This window comes from Ammospiza caudacuta, chromosome 21 (assembly GCF_027887145.1).
Source record: "Ammospiza caudacuta isolate bAmmCau1 chromosome 21, bAmmCau1.pri, whole genome shotgun sequence".
NCBI classification, from domain to species: domain Eukaryota; kingdom Metazoa; phylum Chordata; class Aves; order Passeriformes; family Passerellidae; genus Ammospiza; species Ammospiza caudacuta.
In genome coordinates this window covers 10149695-10175539 of record NC_080613.1, presented here as the reverse complement: position 1 = coordinate 10175539, position 25845 = coordinate 10149695, and the positions used below count along the sequence as shown (strand labels likewise).

The 25845-nt window shown below is 49.0% G+C and overlaps 1 protein-coding gene across 1 annotated transcript; it reads left to right on the top strand.

The window, feature by feature from the left end:
* The first annotated feature begins 204 nt into the window (after positions 1-204).
* Positions 205-25621, top strand: FKBP15 (FKBP prolyl isomerase family member 15). Its single transcript, XM_058818187.1, has 30 exons — positions 205-330; positions 1541-1650; positions 1926-2001; positions 2521-2590; positions 4031-4105; positions 5151-5249; positions 5633-5782; positions 6481-6549; positions 7454-7597; positions 8022-8167; positions 9106-9154; positions 9816-9935; positions 10152-10245; positions 10919-11022; positions 11649-11742; positions 12422-12531; positions 13317-13427; positions 14034-14128; positions 14722-14824; positions 16535-16567; positions 18041-18212; positions 18994-19130; positions 19649-19804; positions 20213-20365; positions 20659-20751; positions 21147-21257; positions 22051-22158; positions 22343-23028; positions 23428-23527; positions 24156-25621. The coding sequence occupies exons 1-30, from the start codon at positions 278-280 to the stop codon at positions 24354-24356; spliced, it is 3822 nt and encodes a 1273-aa protein (XP_058674170.1). The 5' UTR covers positions 205-277; the 3' UTR covers positions 24357-25621.
* Positions 25622-25845: the final 224 nt, after the last annotated feature.

Genomic DNA, 25845 nt, shown 5'->3' with positions numbered 1-25845 from the left:
CGCCCCCTCCGCGGACCCATAAACCCCCCCAAGTTCCCGCCCTCGGCCGTGCCCACGGAGCCCCGCCCCTTTCCGAGTGTCCATCAAAACTCCGCCGATGACGTATGATACAAGCCACGCCCCTCGGTGCTGTTAAGCCACGCCTCCGCCCCGCGCTGCGTTGATGAGGCCCCGCCCCCTGTGACGTCCCGCCCAAGCCCCGCCCCGCCCGTGCCGGTGCCGCCGGCCGTAAAGCGCCGCCGCCGCCCGCCCGTTCCCGCCCCGGCGCTCGCTGGCCATGTTCGCGGCGGCCGAGGAGGACGACGCCGATTTCCTGTCCCCGGCCAGCGGGTGAGCGCCGGGGGCGCGGCGGGACTCCCTCCCCGCCGCCAGGTGGGCGCGGCGGCTCGGACAGGCCGCGCGGCCGTGGCCCCGGTGAAGGCCCGCGGCCGTGAGGGCGGGCAGGCCGGCCGTCCTCTGTGCAGCCGGGCCGGGGCTGCCCTCCTGTGACCGAGGCTCCTGACCCGCTGCGGGAGCGCCGTACGGGCAGCCCGGGACAGGTCCGGCTGCGTCCGGGGCGGGCTCTGGGGGTTGAGACCCCGCTGGGCTCGGGGACCCTCCCGCAGGGGGAGGCGGAGCCGCTCCGGGCTCCCGGGGCAGAGCGCTCGGTGTTCGCAGTTTAGCGAGGAGCGGCGGGCAGTGCTGGCGGAGCCGCTCCGGGCTCCCGGGGCAGAGCGCTCGGTGTTCGCAGTTTAGCGAGGAGCGGCGGGCAGTGCTGGCGGAGCCGCTCCGGGGCCGTGCCCGGGGCTGGCTCCTCCCGGGACCCCCCCCGGGTCGGGGCTGTGTGCGGCACATCCCGGGTCTGGATCGCTGACTTGTTCCTGCTCCAAGAGCTGCAGTTCCACTCCACACACCCTTCCAGGAGCTTCTCTTATAAACTAATCCTCTCTATAGGAAGTTTAGTTATTTTTTTAAAGGACATTCACTGGCAGTGGTGTCATCTTTTGGTTTTTCATTCCCTTGCCCCGTGATATCAGCAATAGATTGAGTAGAACTGGCCTTGAAGCAGTGAAATTGCAAACAACGTGTCCTGACGGAACCTCCAGCATTAAACCCGCTGCCCGTAGCTGGGAGAGCTTCTGCCATTTTAAAACTTAATGGGAGAATCTGTTTCCTGGACATTTAAAGACAAAAAACTCCAGGAGGTGAATGGTGGTTTCTCTGTCACTGATTATTTTGGCTATTGTAAGAATCAGCTATTTTATGTCAAGCTAGTTCTAGTCATTGCTTCAAAGTAACTTCTATTTTTTTGTGTAGTTTCAGTTCTTACACCTGCAGTTGATTTTTGAGGAAATGAAACATAACTTAGCTACTTTCCCAGCATCTTCATATACAAGTTCTGCCTATTCAAAATTAAATGGTTAATTAGCATAAAGCAACTTAACCTGCAGCCCCAAAGTGATGGCAAACACTTTGTATTTGATCAAACTTCTAGTTAAGGGTGTGCATTATGTATAATGCCCTGTTAAATAAGGTTTAATGGTTTTATTTCCCTTTCTAGAGCCAGATTAGCCTCTCTCTTTGGCCTGGATCAAACAGTCTCAAGCCAGGGAAATGATTTCTTCCAGTTCACTGCACCAAAGCAGCCCAAGAAGGGTCAGACAGCAGCTGGTGAGTAGCTGGGCTTGAGCATGGGGAGCACACTCAGCAGCACATGTGTGTGTGTGTGTGGGGGGAAAACCCTCGTGAGGAGCAGCAGAGCAAACAATTCCCTGAGCTGTCCTTGGGGTGTTTTCCTCCTGCACCTGGGTGATTTGGAACTCAAGTTTTTATTTCTCTGTAATTCCCACTGGAGTTGTTTCTCCCGGCGGGCAGGAGCATGCTGTGCTGGTGTCCCCAGCCCGTGCTGTGCCTCTGAGAGCTGTCCCTGCTCTCTGTCCCCACAGGGCAGCCCCAGAAGGCCCCGGCAGCCTCGGGAGCCCCCTCAGTGCTGGCGGCCACGGCCGTGCTCGCCTATCGATAGTAAGTGACTGCTGCTGCAGCCTGTTCCTGATCCCAGAGGGGAGCATTCCTGCATAAATGGGAAGAGACACTGGTTTTCAGCCCTTTCTGCATGGTGGGAATGCTGCAAGGCACTGCAGTTGCTGCTCAAGAGCAGTTTCAGTTGCTGTGCTGCAGCTCTGGTGGGGCAGTTCTGAGGTAAAGAGCGAGCTCTGGGTCTGGCTGTGCCTGGGAGCTCTGTCCTGGCTGCTGGGCTGGGATCCTGCTCTGTCAGATGCCTGTGGCTCATGCACTTGAGAATTGAGGCATGAGCAGAGTGAGAGCACTAAAACTGTTTGATGGAGAAACATTTCTGCCCAGGATCTGTGAGAGGAGTTTTCAGCTCACTCCACGATGTGTGCTCTTGCCTGAGGGCAAGCAGGAATGTCCCTAAGCTAAGCAAGACTGCCTGACATTTTATACCTGGGAAAAGGGATCTGAACTCTAAAGAATTCTGATTTTGGGGCAGTTGTGCCGCTGAATGTCTCCCTTATCTTCCAGTACAAATGGGCAGTACTTGAAGCAAGGCAAGTATGGAGCAGCTGTAGTGGGGAACCACACCACCAAAGAGGTGAGAGACACTTCCTTCCCTAGCTCTGCCCTGCTGAGGGCTCACTGCTGTGAGATGGTGTTTTGGTGAGCTCTCAGGTGTTTTGCTTTTGGTGCTGTTCTCCTGCTGCCTTTCTGCCCCCTGGGTTTTCCTGGGGCTCAGCCATCCACCATGGTGACATCTTTCTTTCCTGCAGTCTGAGAGTTTGTAAGATCTCTTACAACTCGTGCCTGAAATAGTTTGCAGTGTTTCTGGCAGTCATTTTGGTATTTATTCAGAATGTCTTTTACAGCTGGATCATGCATTTGTACACATGGAAATGGGTATAAAGGAAAGTTCTGTCCAGCAGTACAGAGATGCTTTGCTTAAGTTTTGTTCATTTAGTATCAAAAGTATCTTTTTTTCCCAAGTGTTCCTTGAAGAACAGAGAACTGAGGTGCCCAGTAACTTGGTGTGTTTGAAACCTACTTTGAAAACTCTCACCCCTCCCTGGTGTTGGTATTTGGGATGTTTCATGTCCCCCAAGTCCTCATTCATGTCTCACTAAGTTGCTTCTTCGGCAAGAACAAAATAAATCTTAGTTTGGTGACTGAATTCCTGAGTCAGTGATGTGGGAAGTGTTGAGCTGTTGTTCTGGGGGGGACGGCAGTGCAAGAGAAAGCTGAACCAGCTTTCCTCAGGCTGCCTGTGTGGTCTCACATCCAGCTGGGAGCAGTCACTGGGTCACTCCCAGCTCACCACTGAGCTGTGTGCAGTGCAGGTGCACAAAGGGAAACACATTTCCATAATAATTATGTTTAGTAGAGCCAAATATGTCAATAAATCTCATATCTGTGTTGTTTAGTACTTGGAAAACTCCTTCCAACTCAGTGTGTTGTGTCAATAGGTTGATGCAAAGATAAAAGATTTCACACACAAACCTCTTGAGGGAAATTGCCTTTCTCAAAAGGGTGGTCAGGGCCTGGCACAGCTGCCCAGGGCAGTGGTGGGGTCCCCATCCCTGGAGGGGTTTAAAAGCCCTGTGGATGTGGCACTGGGGGACATGGGTCAGTGGTGACCTTGGCAGGGCTGGGGGGGTGATCTTGGATCATTCAGTCTCTTCCAACTTAAATGACTCTGATGGTTTGATGCCATGTGTGGTGAGTTCTGTGTCTGGAAGGGTTAGTGCACCCTCTTTTTCCACTGTAACTGTGAAAAATGTGGGATTAGTTAAAGCACATTGTTTGTTTATTATAAAACAATGAGTTTTGCTTGCTTGGTTGCTGCAGCTGAATAAAACCCTTGAGAATAAATCAGTTTTAATAAGTGTCACGGAACTGTATGAAGTATTTTTGCTGTGATATACTTGACAAATAAATACTGAGCCTTAGGCTCTGTGTGTGACAAAGCACCTTAGAATTGGAGAGGTTTTGAGCTCCTGTTTTTCTTCTTTTTCCTTGTGTCATTCCTTGTGGAATCCAGTACAGGATCCTCCTTTACATCAGCCAGCAGCAGCAGATCACCTCTGCAAGGATCCACCCAGGCTTTGTGCTCACGGTGAGACTCTGGCTTGGAAAAGCCTTTTTTGATCACACCAAACACAAGTTTGGCTCTAAAATTCTTCCTTAAGCTTTGGCTTGTAACCTTTGAGATCAAACATGTGAGTGACAGAGCAGGAGGTGTCCCAGTGTGACTGCTCCCCTCATGTATTGCACAAGAGGCTGTGACAGTTCCCTTTGGCTGACACCTCCTCAGGAGATTTCCAAACCAAGGTTCCTGTAGGAGGTAAATTATTACCTGTGCTCACAGAGATGTTTGGGGGTTGCAGCCCTGGATAAAACCAGCAAAATTCCTTTTGCTGAGAATTTGGAGTTGTGTCTGAGAGAACACAAGTGAGTAAGCAGAAGGAAATGACAGCAAGGAAATGTTTTCTCTCAGAAAATTTACACTCAGCATTTTCCTGCTGTTGAGAACAATCTGGAGATTGTGAGCTCTAAAATGGAATCTCTCAGGAAGTTGGTTTCTGCCAGTTTTACAGAAAATTGATGTGATGGTTTACTGTTCTTAGCTTGTCATCAGATGGCATCAAATTTCTTTGTATGAGAGATAGAAATTTCACTCTAAAACAATGCAATTTCTGTCCCAGCTTAGACCTTGCTCTCTAATTTTTTATAAGCACATTCTTGAAAAATTAATGGGTTTTATAGTCACTTCTGATACATGGGTTTAGAAGTGAGGAGGAAGTGATTTCTCCAGCTGATTCTGGAAGCCTAAATACAATAAACTATGACATGTAAATTACTCTCACTTAAAAATTCTCAGTACATATCAAAGAACCAGGCTTCAAGGGAGGTTCTGAAATCTTTCACCTTCATGTGTGAACTGCAGCATGTAGGCAGCACTTAATATTTGCTCACATATTTGAGTTATAATAATTCTTCCATGATAAAGAGCACATAAATAAAGGCTAATTTTGAACTTGGGCAGTAAACAGTAGTGTTCTTCCTGCCTTATTTCAGTAGCTCTTATTTTTAAGCTTCTTTTGGATGTGGGTTTTGAGTTCATTTAATGTCTAAGATGGAGCTGATTTGCTCTCCCACAGGTTCAGCCCAACAATTACAGCACGTTCTATGATGATCAGAGGCAGAACTGGTCCATCATGTTTGAGTCAGAAAAGGCAGCAGTGGATTTCAGTAAGCAGGTAACTGCTCCCCTCTGGGCAAGCCAGTTCTGATGGTGCTTTACAGCAGGGGTAAATCAAGCTTTGTTTTCACTGGAGTTCAGCTTTGAGTGCATAACTGTGATGGAGACAGATCCAAGAGCAGCCTGCCCTGAGTTTTGTTCATTAAAACAAATCTCTGTGAGGCTGGGAGCCTGTTGCTCCTGTTGCTTCTCAGGATTCCCAAGTGCTGCATATCAATGGTTCTGTAGAGCAGAGGGTGTTCATTCAGCACAAGGAGATTTGTGTGTTTCTGGGAGTGCATTTCTAATGTGGGCTGGATCAGCACAGCAAGGAATGCATCAGATTGATGAGTGGGACTTGTCATGAAAGGCCAGAGACACTGCCAGGCTTTCCCTCTGCAGGTGTGCATTGCCAAGTGCAACAGCTCTCCAGCCCTGGACTCAGTCCTCTGCCAGGATCTCCTCCTGGGAGAAGGGCAGGGGGTGGAAGGAGGAGACTCCCTGGAGGTTGCCTATACAGGATGGCTGTTCCAGAACAACGGCCTTGGACAGGTAAGGACAGCTCTGCCACCTCCCACTGCTGAGTGGGACAGTCCTGGCAGGAGCCTGCTCATCCACCATAGTACTGGGGTTGATGTTAAAGTGTACTCTGGGCATTTGGGGCACTGTAAGTGGGGTCATCTGTACTGCCTATAGAATATCAAGGGATTCTGGCATATTACAGAAAATGTTCCTCACTGAAAGGGTTGTTGAGCATTGGCACAGGCTGCCCAGGGCAGCAGTGGAGTCACATCCCTGGAAGTGCTCAAAAAATATCTGGATGTGGTGCTTGAGACATGGTGTGGTGGTGAACAGGGCAGCGCTGAGGGAATGGTTGGCCTTGGTAATCTTAGAGGGCTTTTCCAACCTTAACATTTCTATTATTCTGTTATGTTCAGGGGAAAGTGTTTGAAATGCTTTAAAACTTCTGTGGGCACTCTCACACATGAATATTTAATGCTGTGCTTTGCTTGACCCAGCCCTGTCCTAAAGCAAGTCTGAGTCTCCAGTTATCATTCACTTCATGAAATTGTACTTCAGGAAATGGACTAAAGCTCTCTCTTATGGCTGGGAATTAATTTTGGTAGCAGTGGCATGGGAAATAGCATTTAGCCAGAGGTTCTAGGAGTTTATGGAATGTGTAAAGCAGCATTCAGAATCTTGAAGCAGTTGGGAAATCCATGTGTTTTGTGTTCTTGTTCAACTCTCAGGTGTTTGACTCTAATGTTAACAAAGACAAGCTGCTGCGGCTGAAGCTGGGCTCTGGAAAGGTCATCAAGGTACAACTTCTGGCACTTTCATCGCAATAATTCAAGTCTCAGAGCTTTGAATTACTGCAGATCTTGTTCAGGATTCATACTTGCTGTTTCTGCTTCATTTATTGGCAAACATTCTGTGACAGTGACTCACTCAAGCTTTGCACAATAGAGCCCAGTCTCCTTTTCAACATCAGTGTTGGACAGGAGTTGTCCTCTTTGGTAAAAAGGAAACTTCTGTTTTCAGGAGCTGGGGTTTTGTCTTTGTTTTTCCTAGAAGTCATTTCATCCATTCCCTTGTTCTTGGGGAACCCTATTTCTAAAGGAAACAATTTTTCATCCAGGTGTTGTGATACTCCCTTATGCTATCCCATAAAATCAGGGTTTGAGTCAGAGATGCTTTTGTTAAGGTCACTTCCATGACCTGAGTAATTCATGTATGACCTGTATAATCCTGTATAATTCAAGTATGACCTGTTACAAGTTAGCTTTTATTGAAGGTGTGCTATTTGTCTACTTTGTTTTGTCCTGTTCTTACTAATTTTGCCTGGCTGTTTGAGCCATCCTGTTCAGTGCTGGCATCTCTTGGGCAGTTTGCATTGCTCTGACTTCATGTCCCTCATTACAGCTATATTCTTTGGTTGCCTTGTAAGTCTAACCAGAACAATTCAGATCTCTTTGGAGTCTAGTTCTTCCCCAGAATACTGAGTGAGTTTGCCACTGTGTGCTGCAGCTGCATCTTTACTCTCAAGTTAACACTAGGATTTACAACTGGCTGCCAGGATTTGTGGCAAGACAAAGGTTTAGTGCTGCACATTAAAAAGAAACAGGATTTTGCAAGAATCTCTATATGTTTTGGAACCTGTGAGGTAAATAATGTCACTGATTTAAATGTTGCTCTCTCTTCTGTTGCCTGTGCACACCAAAGGGCTGGGAAGAAGGAATGCTGGGCATGAAGAAAGGAGGGCGAAGGTTCCTCATCATTCCTCCAGCCTGGGCCTATGGGGCTCAGGGCGTGGCTGCTCGAGTGCCCCCAGACTCCACTCTGGTGTTTGAGGTGGAGCTCAGGAGGGTGAGTGTTTCCTGCCACGTGTTTGGTTTCCATCTGCTTTGTGTCTGCAAGGGGGCAGCCTGCTGGTGGTGTGAGAACTCCAGCTCAGAAGCTGTTAGAAACCTCAGCAAGATGTGTATCTTTAATTCAAACAAGCAAACCCAAAAAAGAGCCCTAAACCCAGAAAATCCCTCAAGGCTGTTAGTCTGTTGTAACTGTCTTGGGATCTTTTAGCTATCTTATTTGTGAGTCACTTGGGAAAACAGAATATTGTGGGAGGAATGAGAGGATGCAAAGACTCAGCTTCCCCAGCTCTGAATCAATTGGCTGCTTTTCCTTGAAGTGCAGGAGCTCCACAGGCAGTGGCATCACAAATAAATTGATGGCAATTTTTACAGGAACCCAGAAAACATAAATCTTTTTTTTTTACTTCATGCTTTTTAAGGTGAAGCTGGCAAAGGAGAGCTCTGGTTCAGATGGGCTGAGTGTCAGTTCAAGGGATTCTCCTGCACCTTCTCCAGTTCCCAGCTCAGATGGCTTCTCCTCAGACTCTGCTTTAGTGCCTCCCTCCACCATCCCTCCAAAGCCTGGGTAAGAGGCAGCATGGCCTGAACAGCTTTCTGTGTTAATGCTGATACATCATTTGGCAAATGTGGGGTCCCTGTGCCAGCTCAGTGCCTTCCATGTGGCAGAGCAGAGCTTGCTAACAGGACTTGCTGGAATTTTCTGCCTGAGTGCTGACTTCCAAAGTGAAGGAAATCATTCCAGCATTCCTGAGATCCAGTGGGATTGAGCTGTGTGGGTGCTGCTCTAGCAGCTGTCTCAGCTGATATCATTGGCATCAGTTTGGACCTTCTCAGTCTCCACAACTCCCTGAAAAGAGGGTGTAGCCAGGTGGGGTTGGGTTCTTTTCTCAGGTAATTTACTGGGGAGAGGAAATCACCTCTTAAGTTACTCCAGGAGAGGTTTATGGTGGATATTAGGAAAACCTCCACTGATAGAATGGTCAGGCATTGGCACGGGTTGCCCAGGGTGGAGCTAACATCCCTGGAGGTGTTCAAAGAATGCAAATGTGGCACTTGGGGATGGGGTTTAGTGCTGAACATGCTGGGGCTGGGTTAGTGGTTGGTGACTCAACCTTAGATGTATTTTCCAACCTTAATAATTCTATGTTCTGTTCCTGAAATTAAAGGGGTCAGTCACCCTTTTTAGGGAGTCCAAGTGCTGCTCTTGTTGCCATAAGTAGTTCATTGGACTTGGTTAAAATTATTTATACCAGAACATGGTTGTTAAAGCAATCAACAAAATTATCTTGCTATAATCAGCTGTTCCAAGGGGCCACAGTGGTGTCCTGAGCTTATCTACAGATAACACTGCAAAGACTGTTCCAGAAGTGTGGGCTAAAGGAAATGCTCATGGTGTGAGAAAGCAGCTTCCCTAGGGAGAGGTGTATTTAACAGTGTTTATAAATCCAGAGTGTTGGCTCCTGAATTGCTCCTGGCTGATCTCCCCTCCTGTTGGCTTTGCAGGGAGCCAGCTGTCCGGGCCAAGTCCAACTCCATCAGTGAGCAGCTTGCAGTAAGTGCTGCCTTCTCCTGACTTGAAGCCTGAGTAGAGAAGTTTATTTGCACTTTAAGCATTGGGTACTGCTAAAGATAAAGTGAGCATCATGCAAGACATTGAAATGTTCACCTTACAGCAGCTTAGGGCCTTGATTTTGTAGGAATTAATGGTTGGACTCCATGACCTTAAAGGTTTTTTCCAGCCTTTCTGATTCTGTGATTACCAGGACCTGAGGACCCCCAGCCCCAGTTCCTACTCTTAAATGAAAGTGACTTTGACCATGTGGATGCTCACAAGGCTGGTTGTCTTTCAAGATAAATGGATAAATTTAAAATAGATAACAAAGGCATTGGGATATTCAGGGTAAGTTTATAGAGCTGCATGAGAAGACTTTGTGCCTCCAGACAGAAAAAGCTGCTGAGCAGCTTCCTGAGCTCACACATTTTCTTGTTGGTGTTTTGTGCAGGGATAGATTTTCCTCTGTAGTGACAGCACTGTCATCCCAGAAAGAGGATGTGTAAAACAAGCCAGATTAACAATCCTGGTGCTTGAAGACCAGATTTTCACACAGCCATTGAAAAATTGAGTCAAAATTCAGTCTGAGATTTAGAAGTGTTTGTAATACCCCAAAAGCCTGGGCTGAGACAAAGGGAGAGTAACTAAATGTTTTTTGTAGAACCCAGATGTGGCAAAGGCAAAACTGATTTCTCGGATGGCCAAAATGGGACAGCCCATGCTGCCTTTCCTTGCTGGGACAGCAGGGAGCCAGCTGGACTCCAGTGACTCAGAAATAGAGGTATCAGCCACAGCAGGGTGACTCCTTCACTCCTTTTCCTGCACTGGGGGTTGCTTGAAGTGGGACCTGGAGCAGTGGCTCTGCCCTTGTCCAGGGAAATGTGCTCTGGTTCTGTGACAGAAAGGTCCCACTTGGGTTCCTGGGGTAGCACCTTGTCTCAAGTGACCTTGGGCCTTGTTCTTTGGTGTTTCTTGTAACATGCAGAAATGTTTTTAGGATCCCAATACTCTGAGAGGGACAACACAACCAGTGGCTTCAACCAGACCCTCCCAGCCAGCCCAGGCAGTGCTGCCCACAGTGTCCACACAAGGTAACGTGCTGGGGAGCTGCTGCCCTCCCTTTCCACTCCAGGGGGGCTGGGGGAACAGAGGATTCCTTCCAGGAGCTGAAATATCAGCTGGAAGCTTCTGATAAGGCTTGCTGATCCATGAGCCACTGGAGCACAAGAGAATCCTTGGAGTGTTTCTTCCTTGTGGTCCTGTGCTTGAGGAAGAGCCTGAGCTGTCCTGTCACTGGGCACTGAGATTGGCTATGGGATTGTAAATGGAATGTTACAAATCCTCTCCCAGTGAACAGTACTTGTAGGAATGATGGAAATCCAAGTGAAGGAAGGGCAGCATGGGGCTGGATGTGCCTTCCCATCATGGAATGGTCACATCAGCTGCTGGTCAGCTGAGCAGCCCTCTGAGTCACACCTTGTGTCAGTGAACTTCAGAGCTCTCCCTGTTTGAATGAAAAGAGGTTGTTTAAGTGGAGCCAGAAGTGGGATTCTGTGAAAGTTACTCTTTTCTTGACCCATTATCATTTGCTTGTCTGGATTTAATTTTCACAAGGTTGCAGACAGGCTTTTGTTAAACTTTTGTCTGTTCAGTGGTTTGGTTGTTGATGTTTTTTTTTTTTTTTTTTGCCATTTCACACTGTGTGAATTAAATTCTTTTGAGCTGTTTTATTGAGCATTGCTGAATTTATTTCTTGCCTTTCAGTACCTCAAGCATCTGGTGCTGCACCTTCAGTATCTTCTGCTGCTTTAATTCCTGCAACGATCCAGCCCCATTCAGCTCTGCCTGGAGGAGCACAAGGCTTTCAGGTACTAAAAATGAAATCAAGGAGAACATTGGCACTTCTGTCCTTTCTCCTGAGTCTTCTCCATTGCTGGGAGCAAGGACTTCAAAATAAGGGTGAGAATTCCAGGCTGTTTCCTGTGACTCTTGGGCATTCTCAGGTTTTCACCATATGCCTCTTAAAATTTATTCCAAAAGGGCTTATTTTCTGTTTGTGATGGGTTCTTAAACTAAGGATGAACCAGGCTTTGTTAATACCTGGTTTTGTAGTGGATACTAATAAAACTTTCAAGTTCCTCAGCAATGGGCAGTAAAGTTGCACTGAAATTGTGCTGTGCTTTTTGAGCCTTTTTAAGGAAATAACCTTGTGTTCAAATTAACATCAGAGGGAGCTGTTCACATGCTGATCTGACTCTCACAAATATAGGATGACAGTTTTGCTGAAATTTGAGTGAAGGTGGGAACTAACCCTCAAAAGAAGTGTTATTTTCCTTTCACAATGACTCCTGTGTATTTTGACTTTCACACTCCTTAATTCTTGGATTTTTTTCTTTCCAAACATCATCCTTGCTCTTGGGCTTCAAAAAATATGAAACTGTGAGGACATGGGGAAACAGCAAAACATTCTAACCTCTTGAACTTGTCCTGCCAGGCATATCCAGGAGTGGCATTTGCTTACCCCCAAACTGCTGCATCTGCCTCTCAACTGCAGCCTGTGGGTCAGATGTATCCTGCTCCTTACCAAGGTACGTTTTAAAGGGTATCTGCTTCTCAGAGGGCTGCAGCTCCTGCATAAACAGCTGGTGATGATGATTTATGGTTGTGGTACCACTCTGCTGTTTCACAAATACTTATTTTTTAATACCAAATAGGGGCAAGCACTTCCCAATAAACACTCATCTCTTTCTTACCTTGGAGAGCTTTGTGCAGTGTGAAAGGGGCTGGAATTTGTGTCTTCCTAAGGCTGGGTATTACTAAAGGAATGGTAGATGGTGCTTCCAGTTATAATTAAAACTACCAGCCAGGGAGAGAATTGAACTGGAAAAGGCAAAACCTAGGAAGGACCAAAGGCATTTAAAGAACCATTAAGTCATCCCAGTTGGTGAAGTCTTGAGTGAACTGAGCCTTTCTTGGAGCCTGTTTTTGCAGAAGCTGACCTTCACTGCTGTGATCTGATTGTCCCTCTGCTGCTCTGGTGTGTCTGGGGGCTTTGCTGTTGAGCTGAGCTGTCACATGGCTCAAGAATTTCCTGTACTCAAACCTGCCTGAGTTTATTTGGGAAATACCTACATTATTCATTTTCCAGATACCATGTCCTTTTAATTTCTGGGCTTAGCTGGTGGCAGGCTTCATGCTAGCCAGCTTTTGCTGTGTCCCTGCAGGTATTTCCCCTTGTCACTATAAATTCTCTCCTTTCCCTTCAAGCCCCTGGAGATGTCACTTCCTTTTTGATGACAGAAGCTCGGCAGCACAACACTGAAATCCGACTGGCTGTGAGCAAAGTCGTGGATAAAATGGATCACCTGGCTGCCCAGGTATGGATCAGATGGGTAAAATGGATCACCTGGCTGCCCAGGTATGGATCAGATGGGTAAAATGGATCACCTGGCTGCCCAGGTATGGATCAGATGGATAAAATGGATCACCTGGCTGCCCAGGTATGGGTAAAATGGATCACCTGGCTGCCCAGGTATGGGTAAAATGGATCAGATGGATAGAATGGATCACCTGGCTGCCCAGGGATGGATCAAATGGATCAGGTGGGTAAAATGGATCACCTGGCTGCCCAGGGATGGATCAAATGGATCAGATGGGTAAAATGGATCACCTGGCTGCCCAGGTATGGATCAAATGGATCAGATGGGTAAAATGGATCACCTGGCTGCCCAGGGATGGATCAAATGGATCAGATGGATAAACTGGATCACCTGGCTGCCCAGGGATGGGTAAAATGGATCACCTGGCTGCCCAGGACATTTCTACTCTCCAGGTGTGCTGAGAGCAGTTGGCTCTATTTAAATGCCTGCATACAGTAAATGAGTAAAATTCCAATATTATCACACCTTCAAGTGGCAGCAGTTCAGCTGCTGTGTAAAAACAAAGCTTAGGCTTGGGGAAAAGTGCTGCCTTAATGTCTCGAATATCATGTGGTGCATAGCTTGGGGGATTCCCTGCCCTCTGTGAGGTGTCACACTTGATTCAGTGCCTGTTCCCTACAGCTGAGCAGAAGGAAGAGTGAAATGCCTCTTTGCACATGTCTGACTCTCACCTACACCCATAAATTGATTTCAAATGGCTTAAGAATGGTTTCTCTCTGCAGGTGGAGGAGCTGAAGAAGCAAAGCAGTGCTAGCAGCTCCCTGCTGCCTGGCATCTCCTCTGTCACCATGGAGGCCTCCATGATCATGAGCAACATCCAGCGCATCATCCAGGTGAGCATGGGCAGCTGCTGTCACTGCCATCAGCACCTGGGGCTCTCATTATCCCTAAGGAGAGCAAATGTCCAGCCTCCCATGGCTTCTGGTTTTGTGTGGTCAGAATGAGGATGAGACTTAGAATGATTTCCATCCCTCTTTCCCCCTCCAAAAAGCTCCTCTCAGCATTTTGGGGTTTGGGTGTTTTCTGAGTCAGAGTTGTGGGTATTTAATGGGCTTTGACAAAAGGTTTGTGTAGGAGAAGTTCAGCTTCTCAAGCCACTGGATTTAGCCCCCAGCCTTCAGCTGAAGTTCACATTGTAGAAACCACCTGCTTCTGCTATTCACCATTTAATTTTATGCTTTGAAGCCTTCCTAAGCAGCAGCCTTAAAAACTTGAGGTTTGTGGGTAAAGAAGTCAACCAGACACAATAATTTCCAGAATGTGATTTGGCAGCCACTGTCCTGTGCCAGGATTCTGCTGAATGTGGCAGGTGCCTCCCTGGGCTGCTCCCACAGAAGGGATGAGCCTCACCACTGTCCTGCCTCTGTGCAAATAAAGGTCTAGGAGCTGCTGCAAGGAAATCTGAGTGAGCTGAATATTGATGCTGAGCTGTGCTTTAGGAGAATGAGAGACTGAAGCAGGAGATCTTTGAGAAGAGCAGTCGGATTGAGGAGCAGAATGAGAAGATCAGTGAGTTGATTGAACGTAACCAGAGGTAAGGGCTGGGAGCCTCACTGCATTCCAGACTCTGCAGCTGACACTTGGGCATAACTGAGGGGGATTTGTTAGGAGACAGCCATATTTTGATATTTTGATTTTTTTTTTCTAATGTATTTAAAGTGTGGTATTCCTCCCACCTTCTCTGCAGGGCTTATACCCAAAATTCTGGTTTATAGTAAACATGAATGTGTAAAAGGGGAACAAAATCCCTTTTTCTTTTCCCTCATGTGTCTGTGAGCACACTTGCCCTGTTTCTGGGAGTTACTTTATTTTTGCTGGCTTTTTAGTGCGGTGAAGAAATTGTAGGGGTTGTGGTGCCCTTTGTGAAGTTCAGGTGCTACCAAGTTACCAAAACTCTTGGAACATGAAACATTTTCAGAGAGGTGAAGGACTTACCCCAGGTGATAAAAGCTCTGCTGTGCCAGGCACAGCCCTCCCACCCCTCTGGGATCAGCACATCAGATTGTCTGGGACTTGTCATGAATTCAGCACAGACCTCCTGTGCTTTGGGATGTCTCCTTTTCTGTGTGAGCCCTTGGCTCCTGGCCCTGTGCTTGCAGCAATCCCACAGAGTCTCCCTGTTCACAGGTATGTGGAGCAGAGTAACCTGCTGATGGAGCAGAGGAACCACTCCCTGCAGACCACAAACGAGAGCACACAGGCAAGAGTGTTGCATGCAGAGCAGGAGAAGGTAACAGTGCCATGAACAAAGCCAGGGTTCTGCATTAAAACAAGCTGAGGCCTTGTTAGTCAAGGCAGTTTTCTTAGAAGGCAGCTGCAGTTCTGAATTTTGTTTTGAGGAAAAAAAAAAAAAAGGATGTTTTGATGGCTTTCATGACCAAAGCATCACAGAGATGTAACCATTTTATGCTGTCATAACTTTAATGTTGTTACTTTGTAGGAGAGTGTGTGATTTATTGTTAACTGTGTAGACATGTGGCCAGTGTGTTGTGGAATTTTGTATCACAGGGCTTTTGAGTTGGAAATACTTCAGTTATTTAGTTGCACTGATAGATGCAGAAGAGTTTTATTCCTTTTATATAACACGGAGTGAATATGGATACAAGAAAAAATGTATTTCCTACTGGAGTTTCTTCATTGCACTTTTGTGATTTTTTTTTTTTTTTTAATGCTAATCAGAAGCTGTTTGTTTCTCCCAGTAACACTCTGTGCTTTTATGACAAGAGCTGTTGGGAAATAGCTTTTAAAGCAGTGAAATGCATTTCTGCATGGCTGCATACCCTGAACCATCCCTGCAGGCCAGCCTAGCCCAGGAGTGCTGCTCTGGCTCTGCCATTGCATGGTGCCTGCTCTGCTTTCTCAAGCATTGGTTTCTTTAATTGCACCAAGTCCAGTCTTGCTCTGTGCTCTGCTGCTGAGCTGGCTCTCTGCAGTTGAAATGTGAGGTGACAAATGCTGAAATGTGAGGTGACAAATGCTTCCTCTGTGTGAGAACCACAGCTTGGTGCACCTAAAGCTGAGCAGAACTGCAGCTTTCCAAAGGGTGGTCAAGAGTAGAGCAGGGAAGGGCTGATAGTGCTGAGAGCAGGCAGGGAAGGAGCTGCTTTTCCACCCTAGACCCACAACATGTAGGAGTGTCAGAGATTCTAACCAGGAATAAGTCAGACTGAAATAATAAATTTAATTCCCTCCTCAGTGAGGACAGCATCCTGCTGGTACAATGAAACTTGGGGAGGAGTCATCTTTTGGAAGTACAAGATCCTCAGGAGTCTTCTGGGCCTCATCTTGAGCAGGACCCCCCTGGCTGAGCAGCCAGTGCCCAGGGATGATGTTCCATGAACAGACTTCAGGCCAGGAAAGCCCTGCCTTGCACTGGGAGATTCCCCCTGCTTCTGTGGGAGTACTGACTGTAAATATGAAGGCTGGTGTTCCTTCCTCTTCCCTTTGTCTAACCCAGCTTGCCCTGGGCCTGCAGTCCCTGATTCCCATGGGAAGAGGATTGATTGGAAGCTGTTTGCCCATTGTTTACACACAGCTTTACTCACCATTTATTTGGTTGTACCCAGGGTCACTGAGGTGTTGGTTACTCACTGCTTTAGGTTGTGGATCTTTGGCCCTGGCAGAGCAAGTCACAGCTTTAGGTGAGGGTTTGTGACCCATAAGTAATTCCCCACCTCTCCAGTGCAGGTCACAGCCAGGACTGCTCCCAGCTCTGCAGTGTGACATACCCTAAGGACACCTTTAGTGTCTCTCTTTTTACATCAGGCTTCACTCCTTTTCCTGTCTAAGCTTTTACAGTCCTTGGAGTAATTTAAAGGTTTCTCTGGCATGCCTTAGGCTCCTGTTATGAAGCATTTTGCTTTTCTGCTGATGAATGCCTCTGCCTTTCCAGCTGTGTTGTTAACCCTTCCTGTTTCCTGTTGCTGCTTTCTCTTCCCAGCACATGCTGCCAGTGGATCGGGGCTGGGACCAGGTGAGGCAGTGTCTGTGACTGTGTAGCTGCTACATGGGTGTGCCCTAGGCAGTGCCAGCCCAGCTTCCTCTTGAGCTAGAAACTGATTGGCATGGAAAGAATTGTCTCAGCTTGAGTGAGCACAGATCCCTCACTGGAAAAGGGCTTTAGAACTGGCAGTGTCTCCCCACTGGCCCCCTCTTTCTCAGGGAGCCTTTTCCAAGAGTTCTCTCACATTGCTGCTTGTTCCCTCCCCATGGAGAGCAGGATCACTGGCAGAGCAGGTACAGGCCCCCCAGGATTCCTGAAAGCTGGAGCTGAGCTGTGGACTTGAAGCATCCTCTGTAGAAACTTCTGTAACACTTCCTGCCACAGGATCTCCTCATTTTGTTTTCTTTATTTGCCATTAAAGACAGAGGCCAGGGTTAAAATAACCTTCAGGTGTCCTTAGCTGTGCCATGGGGTTTGGTTTTAGCCAGGAGTCAGTGTAGCAGGGGAACATTTATGGAAGCACAGGAGGAAAGCAGATCTGGTTTTGGCCACTCTGTGAAATGCTGCCTCCTCTGTAAAATGAGTGCTGTGGTATCCCAGCCCTCCAGGTCAGCACATCCTCATCATCACCATTGCTGGAACAATTTGCTCGCAGTTCTTCTGTGCCAGAAGGTGTTGGCCCTCATGAGGAGGGAATTCTCTGAGGGGAATAAAGCAGAGAGAAAATCCAGTTCTTCTGACCTTACCTGTTTCAAGAATATGAAAAATCTGTTGGGAATCTCAAAATAGGCAGAGGTGTGGAAGGTGTTTAGGGATTCCCTGTGCAAATTCTCTTTGCAGAGCATCCTCTGAAGTTTGTGTGTCACTCAGCAGGATTGGGAATGGGACTTTGTGTCTGTCTTGATGCCTTGAGCCTCTGCTAACATTGTTTACAAGTTGTCTAACAAGCTGTGCTAGTGCCTGGTTTTGGGTGAATCACTGACTCTCAGCAATCCTAAACCTAAACAGGTCCCCAAATGACTGAGAGCTGTGCTGGGAAATGCCAGCCTTGCCCATAGGCAGCCAAGGTGACCTCGTGCTGTGTGCTCTGGGGACAGGCTGCTCTCCTGGCTGGGACCAGCCTGTGTTTAAGTGGCTCTTCAGTGATTTGTAAGCTTATGGAAGACAATTATATGTGGGAGCCCAGACTTTTTACTCAAATAGATGTTTTCATAGCCTGAAAACTGAGCAGAGCCACCAGGCACTGGTACCAGGCTTAAACCTATTTAACCTTTTCAGAAAAACTCACTGGGTTTAGCTGATGTGGTGGTGAGGTTGTTGGTGGCCTCGTGCAGCCTTCTAGTCAGCCTGGACAAAACTGACATGGCAGAAGAGTCACTGTTGCCTCCTCACTCTGGAGATGTGTCCTTGATATCCAGCTCTTCCTGAGAGAACAATTCTGCTGCTTCCTCACACATCCCTTTTCTTCCCTCCTCCCTTTTCCTGCTCCATTTTGTGCTCCAGGCCAAAGTTGCAGAGGAGCTGGCAGCTGCCACAGCCCAGGTTTCCCAGCTGCAGCTGGAGCTCACTGCCCACCAGAAGAAGGAGATGGACCTGAGGAAGCAGCTCTCCTGTGCTGTGCAGGATGCAGAGAGACAGGAGGCAGAGCTCAACAAGCTGCAGGCACAGGTGGCAGGTGGGAGCTCCTTCATGGCTCTTTTCTTTGATAAGTTGTAGTTTTTTCCTGTCTTCTGGGGTATATTCCTGCTTTCCCTAGGATCAGGCACAGGGGATGGAAGGATATGGGTGCATTGAAATATCTGAGGGATGTGCAACCTTGTCACCACTGAAGGCAAAGTGGGATGACTCAACAAACAAAATCATCCTGTTCCAGGGATGCCTTTTGTAGAACAATCTCTTGGCTTTTCTGTCCAACATCCTGTAGAGCAGCCAGAGATGCTCCAGTGGATGGAAAGCTGAGATAAACATGAGGTGTTCATTCATTCCTCTGTGCTGGGCACTGCTGTGGCCCCACCCTCAACCTTGGGGTCACTTCTGGACTCCATGTGATGAGAAGGACCTTGAGGGGCTGGAGCCCCAGGAGAGGCTGGGCAGGGGCTCAGCCTGGAGCAGAGGAGGCTCAGGGGGCCCTTGTGGCTCTGCACAGCTCCTGACAGGAGGGGACAGCTGGGAGGGTCAGGTTCTGCTCCCAGGGAACAGAGGAGGAGGAGAGGGAACAGCTCAGGCTGTGCCAGTGGGAATTTAGGTTGCATATTGGGAAAAATGTCTTCACAGAAATGGTTGCAAAGCACTGGAACAGGCTGCTCTTGATAAAGCCCAGTCCCCACTGCAGGCACAAGTGGAGTTGCTGACTGCACTGTGCAGGAGACCCTGTTCCTCCCCATCAGCCCCCAAAATGTGCTCCCCTGCAGTGGGGTTTGCACCAAGCTCACAGGGAAATGGGGGTTTGTTTGCAGAGCTGCAGGAAGCCTCTCAGGACACTCAGAGCAGGTTCAAGGCTGAGAAGCAGAGCCGCAAACAGCTGGATATGAGAATTGCAGCACTGGAGGAAGAGCTGGCAGACCTGAGGGTGGAAAAGGAGACTCTGGAAAGGGTATGTCCAGTGCCAGCAACACAGTTTCAGTTGTTTACTGAAGGTTAACCCAAAACCCAAAGGTTCTTGCTATTAAATATGTATGTTAAGTAAATCTTAACTCATCTACAGGTTGGTGGAGCCTTTGTGGTTATGTTAATTCATTTTTAAAAAATTATTTTAGTGATTATTATTTTTATTAGTAATTATTATTTATTTAAATTGAATAATTATTTACCTATTGAATATTTTTGCTATTTTTATTATTACTTTTTGATTTATTATTTACTTATTGCTTATTGTTTATTTTATTAGTCATTATTATTTATTTAATTTTTATTTACTTTTTTAAAAATTTTTTTATTTATTTATTTATTTGATGTCTTACCCAGTAATGTGTCAACCTTCCTTACCTCTGAGGTAGCCTCAGCTTGATTTCAAATGATGAAGTTCCCTGTCCAAAGAACTTCCTTCTGCCTGAGGGAGAAAAGCTGCTTTGGTGCAGTCTGGCCTGTTGTGTGTCATGTTCTGTGCTGCAGAATCTTGCAGAGAGGAAGAAGAAATCGCTGTCAGAGAGAGCTCAGGCAGAGGAGGAGATGGAGGAGATTCGCAGGTCGTACCAGCAGGAGCTGGACAAGCTCAGGCAGCTCCTGAAAAAGGCCAGGACCTCGACTGACCAGGCAGCAGCAGAGCAGGTGGGGACCCAGGGAGCTGCTGCTCCAGGTCTGGAGGGCTTGTGAGAGCCTTCAGGTAGGAAACAATGTGAAAGTGCTCAGCTAGGGGAAGAATGAAAGGATTGCCTGCTTGAATTCTTGGGTTAGTGTCAAACTGGGGAAAGGAGAGGCACCAAATTGAGATTGTAGTAGAGAGAAGAATGTGGGACTTGTGAGGAGTGAAAGGTTGTTTAGAATTGTGCCAAGAGGTCTGAGATCTGAGCCAGATCATCTGGCCTGCCTGGGGGGTTGTGGCTGGAGCTGAAGTGGGAGGTGTGGGTGTGAGCTGGTGGCTGCACTCTGTCTGTGGGTGTCCAGCCCTGGCTCTCACCTCCTGTGCAAACACAGATCTGTGTGTGTGTTCCTGATGGTCTCTTGTACCTTGGGCAGCTGTCAGTGATCCAGGCAGAGCTGGAGTCCCAGTGTGAGGCCAAGTGGGAGCGTGCCCTGGCCTCAGCCAAGGAGCAGCACGCCCGGCAGTGCCAGGAGCTGTGTGAGCAGAGGGACTCCCTGCAGCACCAGCTGGCCCAGCTGGAAGAGAAGGTAAAGATCTGTTCTTCATTGCTGTAATGGGCACTAAACACCAGCAGCTGGAACCAGCAGTCTTCTCCCACCGAACTGGGGCTTGACTTTAACTCCCTGCCTGTTGTGGAGCTTGATCTTGGCTATGTGCAGGGGTTGGTTTGGGTTTATTATGGTGGAGGGAGAGCCAAGGTGCTGATAGTGCTGAACTGCAGCAACAGCTACAACTTCCACTTCCTTGTACTGTCCTGAGTGGCTGCTTGGAGTGGGTGACACTGCCAGGGGCTGGACCTGCTCTGCTTCTTGTGTTTCAGCTCACAGCTCTCAAACACTCGAAAAAAGCAGAGGAGCAAAAATTGTCTGAGGCTCAGCAACGTTTGGAGGAGCTGGAGCCTATCCAAGAGAAGGTAAAGGAATAACACAGCAGCTGGATGGGAACTGGAGTGCAGGGAACAGCAACCTCAGGATAGTCCAGAATAATGAGGATGGGAGTTCCAGAATATGGTGGGGAAGGAATAATTTTAAATAAGAACAGGCCCAGCCTTTATCTCACTGGGATCTCAGTGATGCTGCACCCACTTATTCTTGGTGGCATTTGAGGAGCTGACGACACAACTGTGACTCTCCAGGGCTGGCTTGGCTGTCCTTATTTTGGTGCTGTTGCTTTCAGCCAAATCTTTTGTGCCATGCTTAAAGCCCCTCTCAGAGTTAGTGCCTCACTGCAGCCCTTGCCAGGTGACCCTGGGTGGGGCTGTGCTGTGGGGGCAGCTCTGAGGGTGCCTCTCTCTCTCTCCCCTGGCAGTTCTCAGCCCTGCAGGCAGACATGGGAGCACTGAGGGCTCGCTATGAGGAACGGCTCCGAGAGCTGCACCAGGATCAGGATGGATCTTCCCCTGCAGACTACACTGAGCAAGTGAGCTGGACCCTCCAGGACTTCTCCTTCCTCAGCAAATGCATTTACCTTGAATTATTTCTCTTTGAACTGACATAAGAAGGAAAAAGTTCATTTTCTCCACAGAGCACTGTGCTTGTAGTAACAGTCCACAGAGGAAGAAAGGATGGGATCTTATCCTAGAGTCATGGGCACACAGAATGGTTTGGGTTGGAGGAGACCTTAATGCTCATCAATTCCATCCCCTCCCATGAGCAGGGACACCTCCCACCGTCCCAGATTCCTCCCAGCCCTGCCCAGCCTGGCCTTGGGCACTGCCAGGGATCCAGGGGCAGCCACAGCTGCTCTGGGCACCCTGTGCCAGGGCCTGCCCACCCTGCCAGGGAACAATTCCCAATCTCCCATCCATCCCTGCCCTCTGGCAGTGGGAGCCATTCCCTGAGTCCTGTCTCTCCATCCCTTGTAAAGCCTTACTCCATCTTCCTGCAGCCCACTTTGTTGCCTAGATTATATTTCTTATTAAAACTCTACATTTGAGGCTTAGATTTAAAAATTTAAATAAGAAAGAAGTGCAAGTCTGCCTTGGCTTTGTGCAGCCTGCCTCAGTTTGGGGGGATAAGTTTGGGTCACATAGAGTGGTCTGGGTTAAGGTGGCCTGATGTGGTGAGGGATTTCTGGTTTGGAAAGTCAATTATTTGAAAAACTACCTGTGTGTGTTTAGATTTATTGTTCCTTCCCTTGGAGAAGTGCCTGGTGTTGAGTGCTTCACATGCTAATGAGTTGTATCTCTGTTTCCTGTCATGCTGTTTTGCAGGTAAAGAAGATCATGAACGGTGTATTTCAGTCTCTTCGGGGTGAATTTGAGCTGGATGAGATGTACAGTGGCAGGACAGTCCTGGGGGTGGTCATGAACACTATCAAGGTATGGCAGTGGTGAGAGGAGAGAGAGCCTTGGGCTGAAACCTCCCATCTGTGCTGTGAGACTGAAATAACTGAAGGAGGATTTGTTGTGGGTGGCAGAGCAGCCTGGTAGGAGGAGGTGATTCAGGGATCTGGGATGGTTTGTATTTAGGGTGTAATTGTGTTCTCTCTACTCCCTTTTCCAGACTGTGACACTGCAGCTGCTCAACAGGCAGCAGGAGAAACCAGAGCGTGGCAGTGAAAATGAGGAATGTGGCACAGGAGCAGGGAGACAGGAGGGATCACCTGGAGCAAGGACTGAGCACAGAGAGGCCCTGCAGCACAGCCCAGCACAGAGCCCTGCAGCCCCAGCTGACCCTGGGGGAGTGACCAGAGGCTCCCTGCAGCCAGGCCAGGCTGCTCCTCACCCTGCTGGGCCCAGAGCTCCTGAGGAGACACTCAGCAGTGGGGTGGCAGAGGAAGAGAAGGTTCAGGAGGAGCATCTGCCTCGCACAGCTGGTTCCAGCCTGGATGCTGAGAAGGAGCCTGTGCTTGCAGGACAGCCTGTTCCTGGGCTGGACAGTGTTCCCATCAGGAGGGCTGGCCCAGAACAGGATCCCTCTGCTGTGCCTTCTGTTCCAGGAGCCAAGCCAGGAGAGGGGGATGAGGCAGCACCTCCAGCTGTGGAGCAGAAGGCAGAGGAGGCTGGGGGAGGTTTAGAACCTCCTCCCTTTAATGGGGAGGAGGAGAATGGCACAGACCCATGGGATGGAGCTGACTCTGAGCAGGAACCTGCTTCAGTGTCCAGCAGAGCAGAGCCAGGCTCAGCTGTCCTGGGAAAAGCTGCAGGATCTCAGGAACTGGGCTCCAATCCCAGGCACACAAATTCCAGGTGAGAGGGGGTGCTGGGTGCCAGGGTCAGCTGGGGCTGGGACAGCAGCTGGCCCAGGTGTGTCCCTGCTGCAGGACAGCACAGGCTGGGGCTGCAGCCCCCTCATGGGGCTGGCACTGGGTGGCACAGACCAGGCTGCCCAGGGCACACTGCACTGGGAGCAGCCCCAGAGCAGCCTGCTGTCTGCTGGAGGCAGTGGAGAACATTCCCAGGGGGTGTGCAGTTCCTCTGCAGTGACCCTGGTGCCTGCCAGGGCCCAGAGTTGCCCTGCACTGCTGAGCAGTACCTGCCACAAAGGCTTCCCTCCGTGCCAAAGCTTTGCCATCTCTCAGCAACAGAACTTGTAAAAGCAAATGCCATCCTCTGAGAGCCAGCTGCTCATTCTTTATCTCCTTGCAGCCTCTTTGAGGATGACAACTTTGAAACAGCATCTCCTGAACCACTGGAGCGTGAGGTTCCCGAGGAGGAGGAGGAAGAGGAGGATATTGATATGGTGGTGGTATGTATTTGGGTGTTTGCTCTGATCTGTAACATCCTCCCTGTGGCAGTGGGGGCCTGGCTGAGCCCAGGGTTCCCCATGCATTCCCTGTGTAAATCAGGAGTATCTGGGGTGGGTGACTGAGCTGGGAGGGGCTGGCTTGGCTGAGGCAGTGGTGACAGACTCTGTTGGCATGAAATCAGTGGGACTTGCCAGGTTAATTGAAGGCTTTTAGTGTTTGGCCCCTCTCCAGTCCTTTTTAGCCTGGAATCATAAACCCACAGAATCCTCAAGGTTGCAAAGACCTTTAAGATCATCAAGTCCAGCCATCCATGTAGCACCATTCACCATTGAACCATGTCCTCAAGTACCACATCAACCCACTTTTTGAACACTGCCAGGGCTGGTGACTCCATACTGCCCTGAGCAGCCTGTGCCAATGCTTTACATTCCTTCCCATCAAGAATTTTTTCCTGCTATCTAATCTAAACAGCAAACCATCACATGAGAAATAAAAACTTGGGTAATGAGGCTTCTTGTTCCCAGCTCTCCTTAGAGCTGGCCGAGATTGCAGAGCAGTTTGTGTGGTGATAAGGAAATGCCAGGAAGCTGCTGGGGCTGAGCAGTTTCCCTCTGGTGTGCCTTGCAGAGCATGAAGGGGCGTCCCCCTCCCCTGCCGCTCTTCGGTGATGATGATGAAGATGACCTGGCAGCAGGGGGCTCTTCGGCCACTCGTGGGTGTGCAGGTGACCTGGCAGCAGGGGGCTCCTCTGCCACTCGTGGTTGTGCAGGGGACCTGGCAGCAGAGGGCTCTTCCTCCACCAGTGCGTGCTCAGACGTGTCACGCTGAGCTGCCGAACGCTCTGGGCTTGGGCTGAGTGCAGGAGCCACCCCCTGTCCCCCTCCCCTGAGCCCTGGATTCATTAATCTCAAACCTTTTGCAAATAGGAACTTGGTGAAGAGCTTCAGCAGAGCAAGTCTGGCAGGAGCCTGCAGTGGCAACACCCTGTTCAAAAATCAGACTAAAATCTCCTTCCCCAGTGATGAAGTCTTTGGATGTTTCTCAGTCCCCAGGTGGCTCCCAGGGACTCTGCACCCTCTCCCCACTGTCTGAGCCATGTGCCACTGGAGGTTCCCCCAGGAATCCCAGTCAGGTGTTCCTGTGAGGGCTGAGGTGGTTCAGGGGGGCTCTGCTGCTGGGCCTGGGAGCTGTGATGGTACAAGGAGCTCAGTCCCTGCTGTGTGTCAGACACAGCTCAGCTCCTCCTGAGCCCAGAGCTGAGGAGGCTTTTGCTGGCTGTGTTTCCCTGTGGGAGCAGCCCCCCAGCTCTGGGCTGTGCTGTGTGGTTGGCAAGTCCTTCCCCACAGCCCAGCCCCTCTCCCGTGCCTTTGGCTGTGCTGCTGTTCAAGTGTGACCATCCCAGCACCAGTCAGGCTGTACAGAGGGGCTGGGCTGGCCAGGCTGGGGTCTCCCTGCACTCTGAGGGGACCAGGAGGGGAAAGGAGTGAGGACAGAGCTGGGCAAACAGCCTGGGGCTCTCACAGCACTTTGATTCTCCATTCGTGGGTACTAACACAACTTCACCCCAGAAGTCTTTACAATAAACCCCTGCATAAAATCAAAGGACTTAAACTAACTCTACTAATTCTATGGTTTCATTTCTACACCTGTCTTTACAGTCTCTGACTGGAATCAGATCTCTGTCCCCCTAAAGATTATTTCTTGGGAGGAAAACACCCAAAAGAACACTGGCTGTTGCTGTTGGGGGTGTGGCAGGTCCATGTGCCCCATCCTCAGTACCACAAATTGCCAAATGCAGCTGAAATTGGGGCAGAGACCAAAGCCTGTGACAGCCACCCTGCTGCTGTGCAGGGTGACCTGAGCTGGGCCTTCCTGGGCATCACTCAGTGCTCAGTGTGAGGGTGTTTGGAACAGGATTTTGGGGGTGCTTGTGCTGCTCTGAGTGTCAATGCCCCTCATGTGGCCTCTGGACCCATCCATGCAGGGTCCCAGGGGTGATCATTGCTCATAATAACAACTTCCACTTCTCATTCCCCATTACAGATAGACACCCTGAGGGATTTGCATTTCACTTCTTGGACAATAAAGTGCAATTAAACCTGATTTTTTTGCTTGCAGTGGCTTTACTTTAGTCTGGCTTCATCTACCACCTGAAAACTGACTTTGCTCTGACTTAAATTGGGCATAATTTTATTTAGAAGCTGTTCTCTGTTCTTGTTGTTGAAGCCCTCTCCTGGGAAAGGAGAGAAGGTCCCTTTCTGTTGTGGCTCCTTGGGCTCTCACATTGGATTGGGTTGGGTTGAGAAGCTGGAGCACA

Coding starts and splice junctions, on each gene's coding strand:
- FKBP15 (XM_058818187.1), top strand. CDS start 278: ATGTTCGCGGCGGCCGAGGAGGACGACGCCGATTTCCTGTCCCCGGCC. Junction 20,366..20,658: donor TGGCCCAGCTGGAAGAGAAG/GTAAAGATCTGT, acceptor CTTGTGTTTCAG/CTCACAGCTCTCAAACACTC. Junction 22,159..22,342: donor TGGTCATGAACACTATCAAG/GTATGGCAGTGG, acceptor TCCCTTTTCCAG/ACTGTGACACTGCAGCTGCT.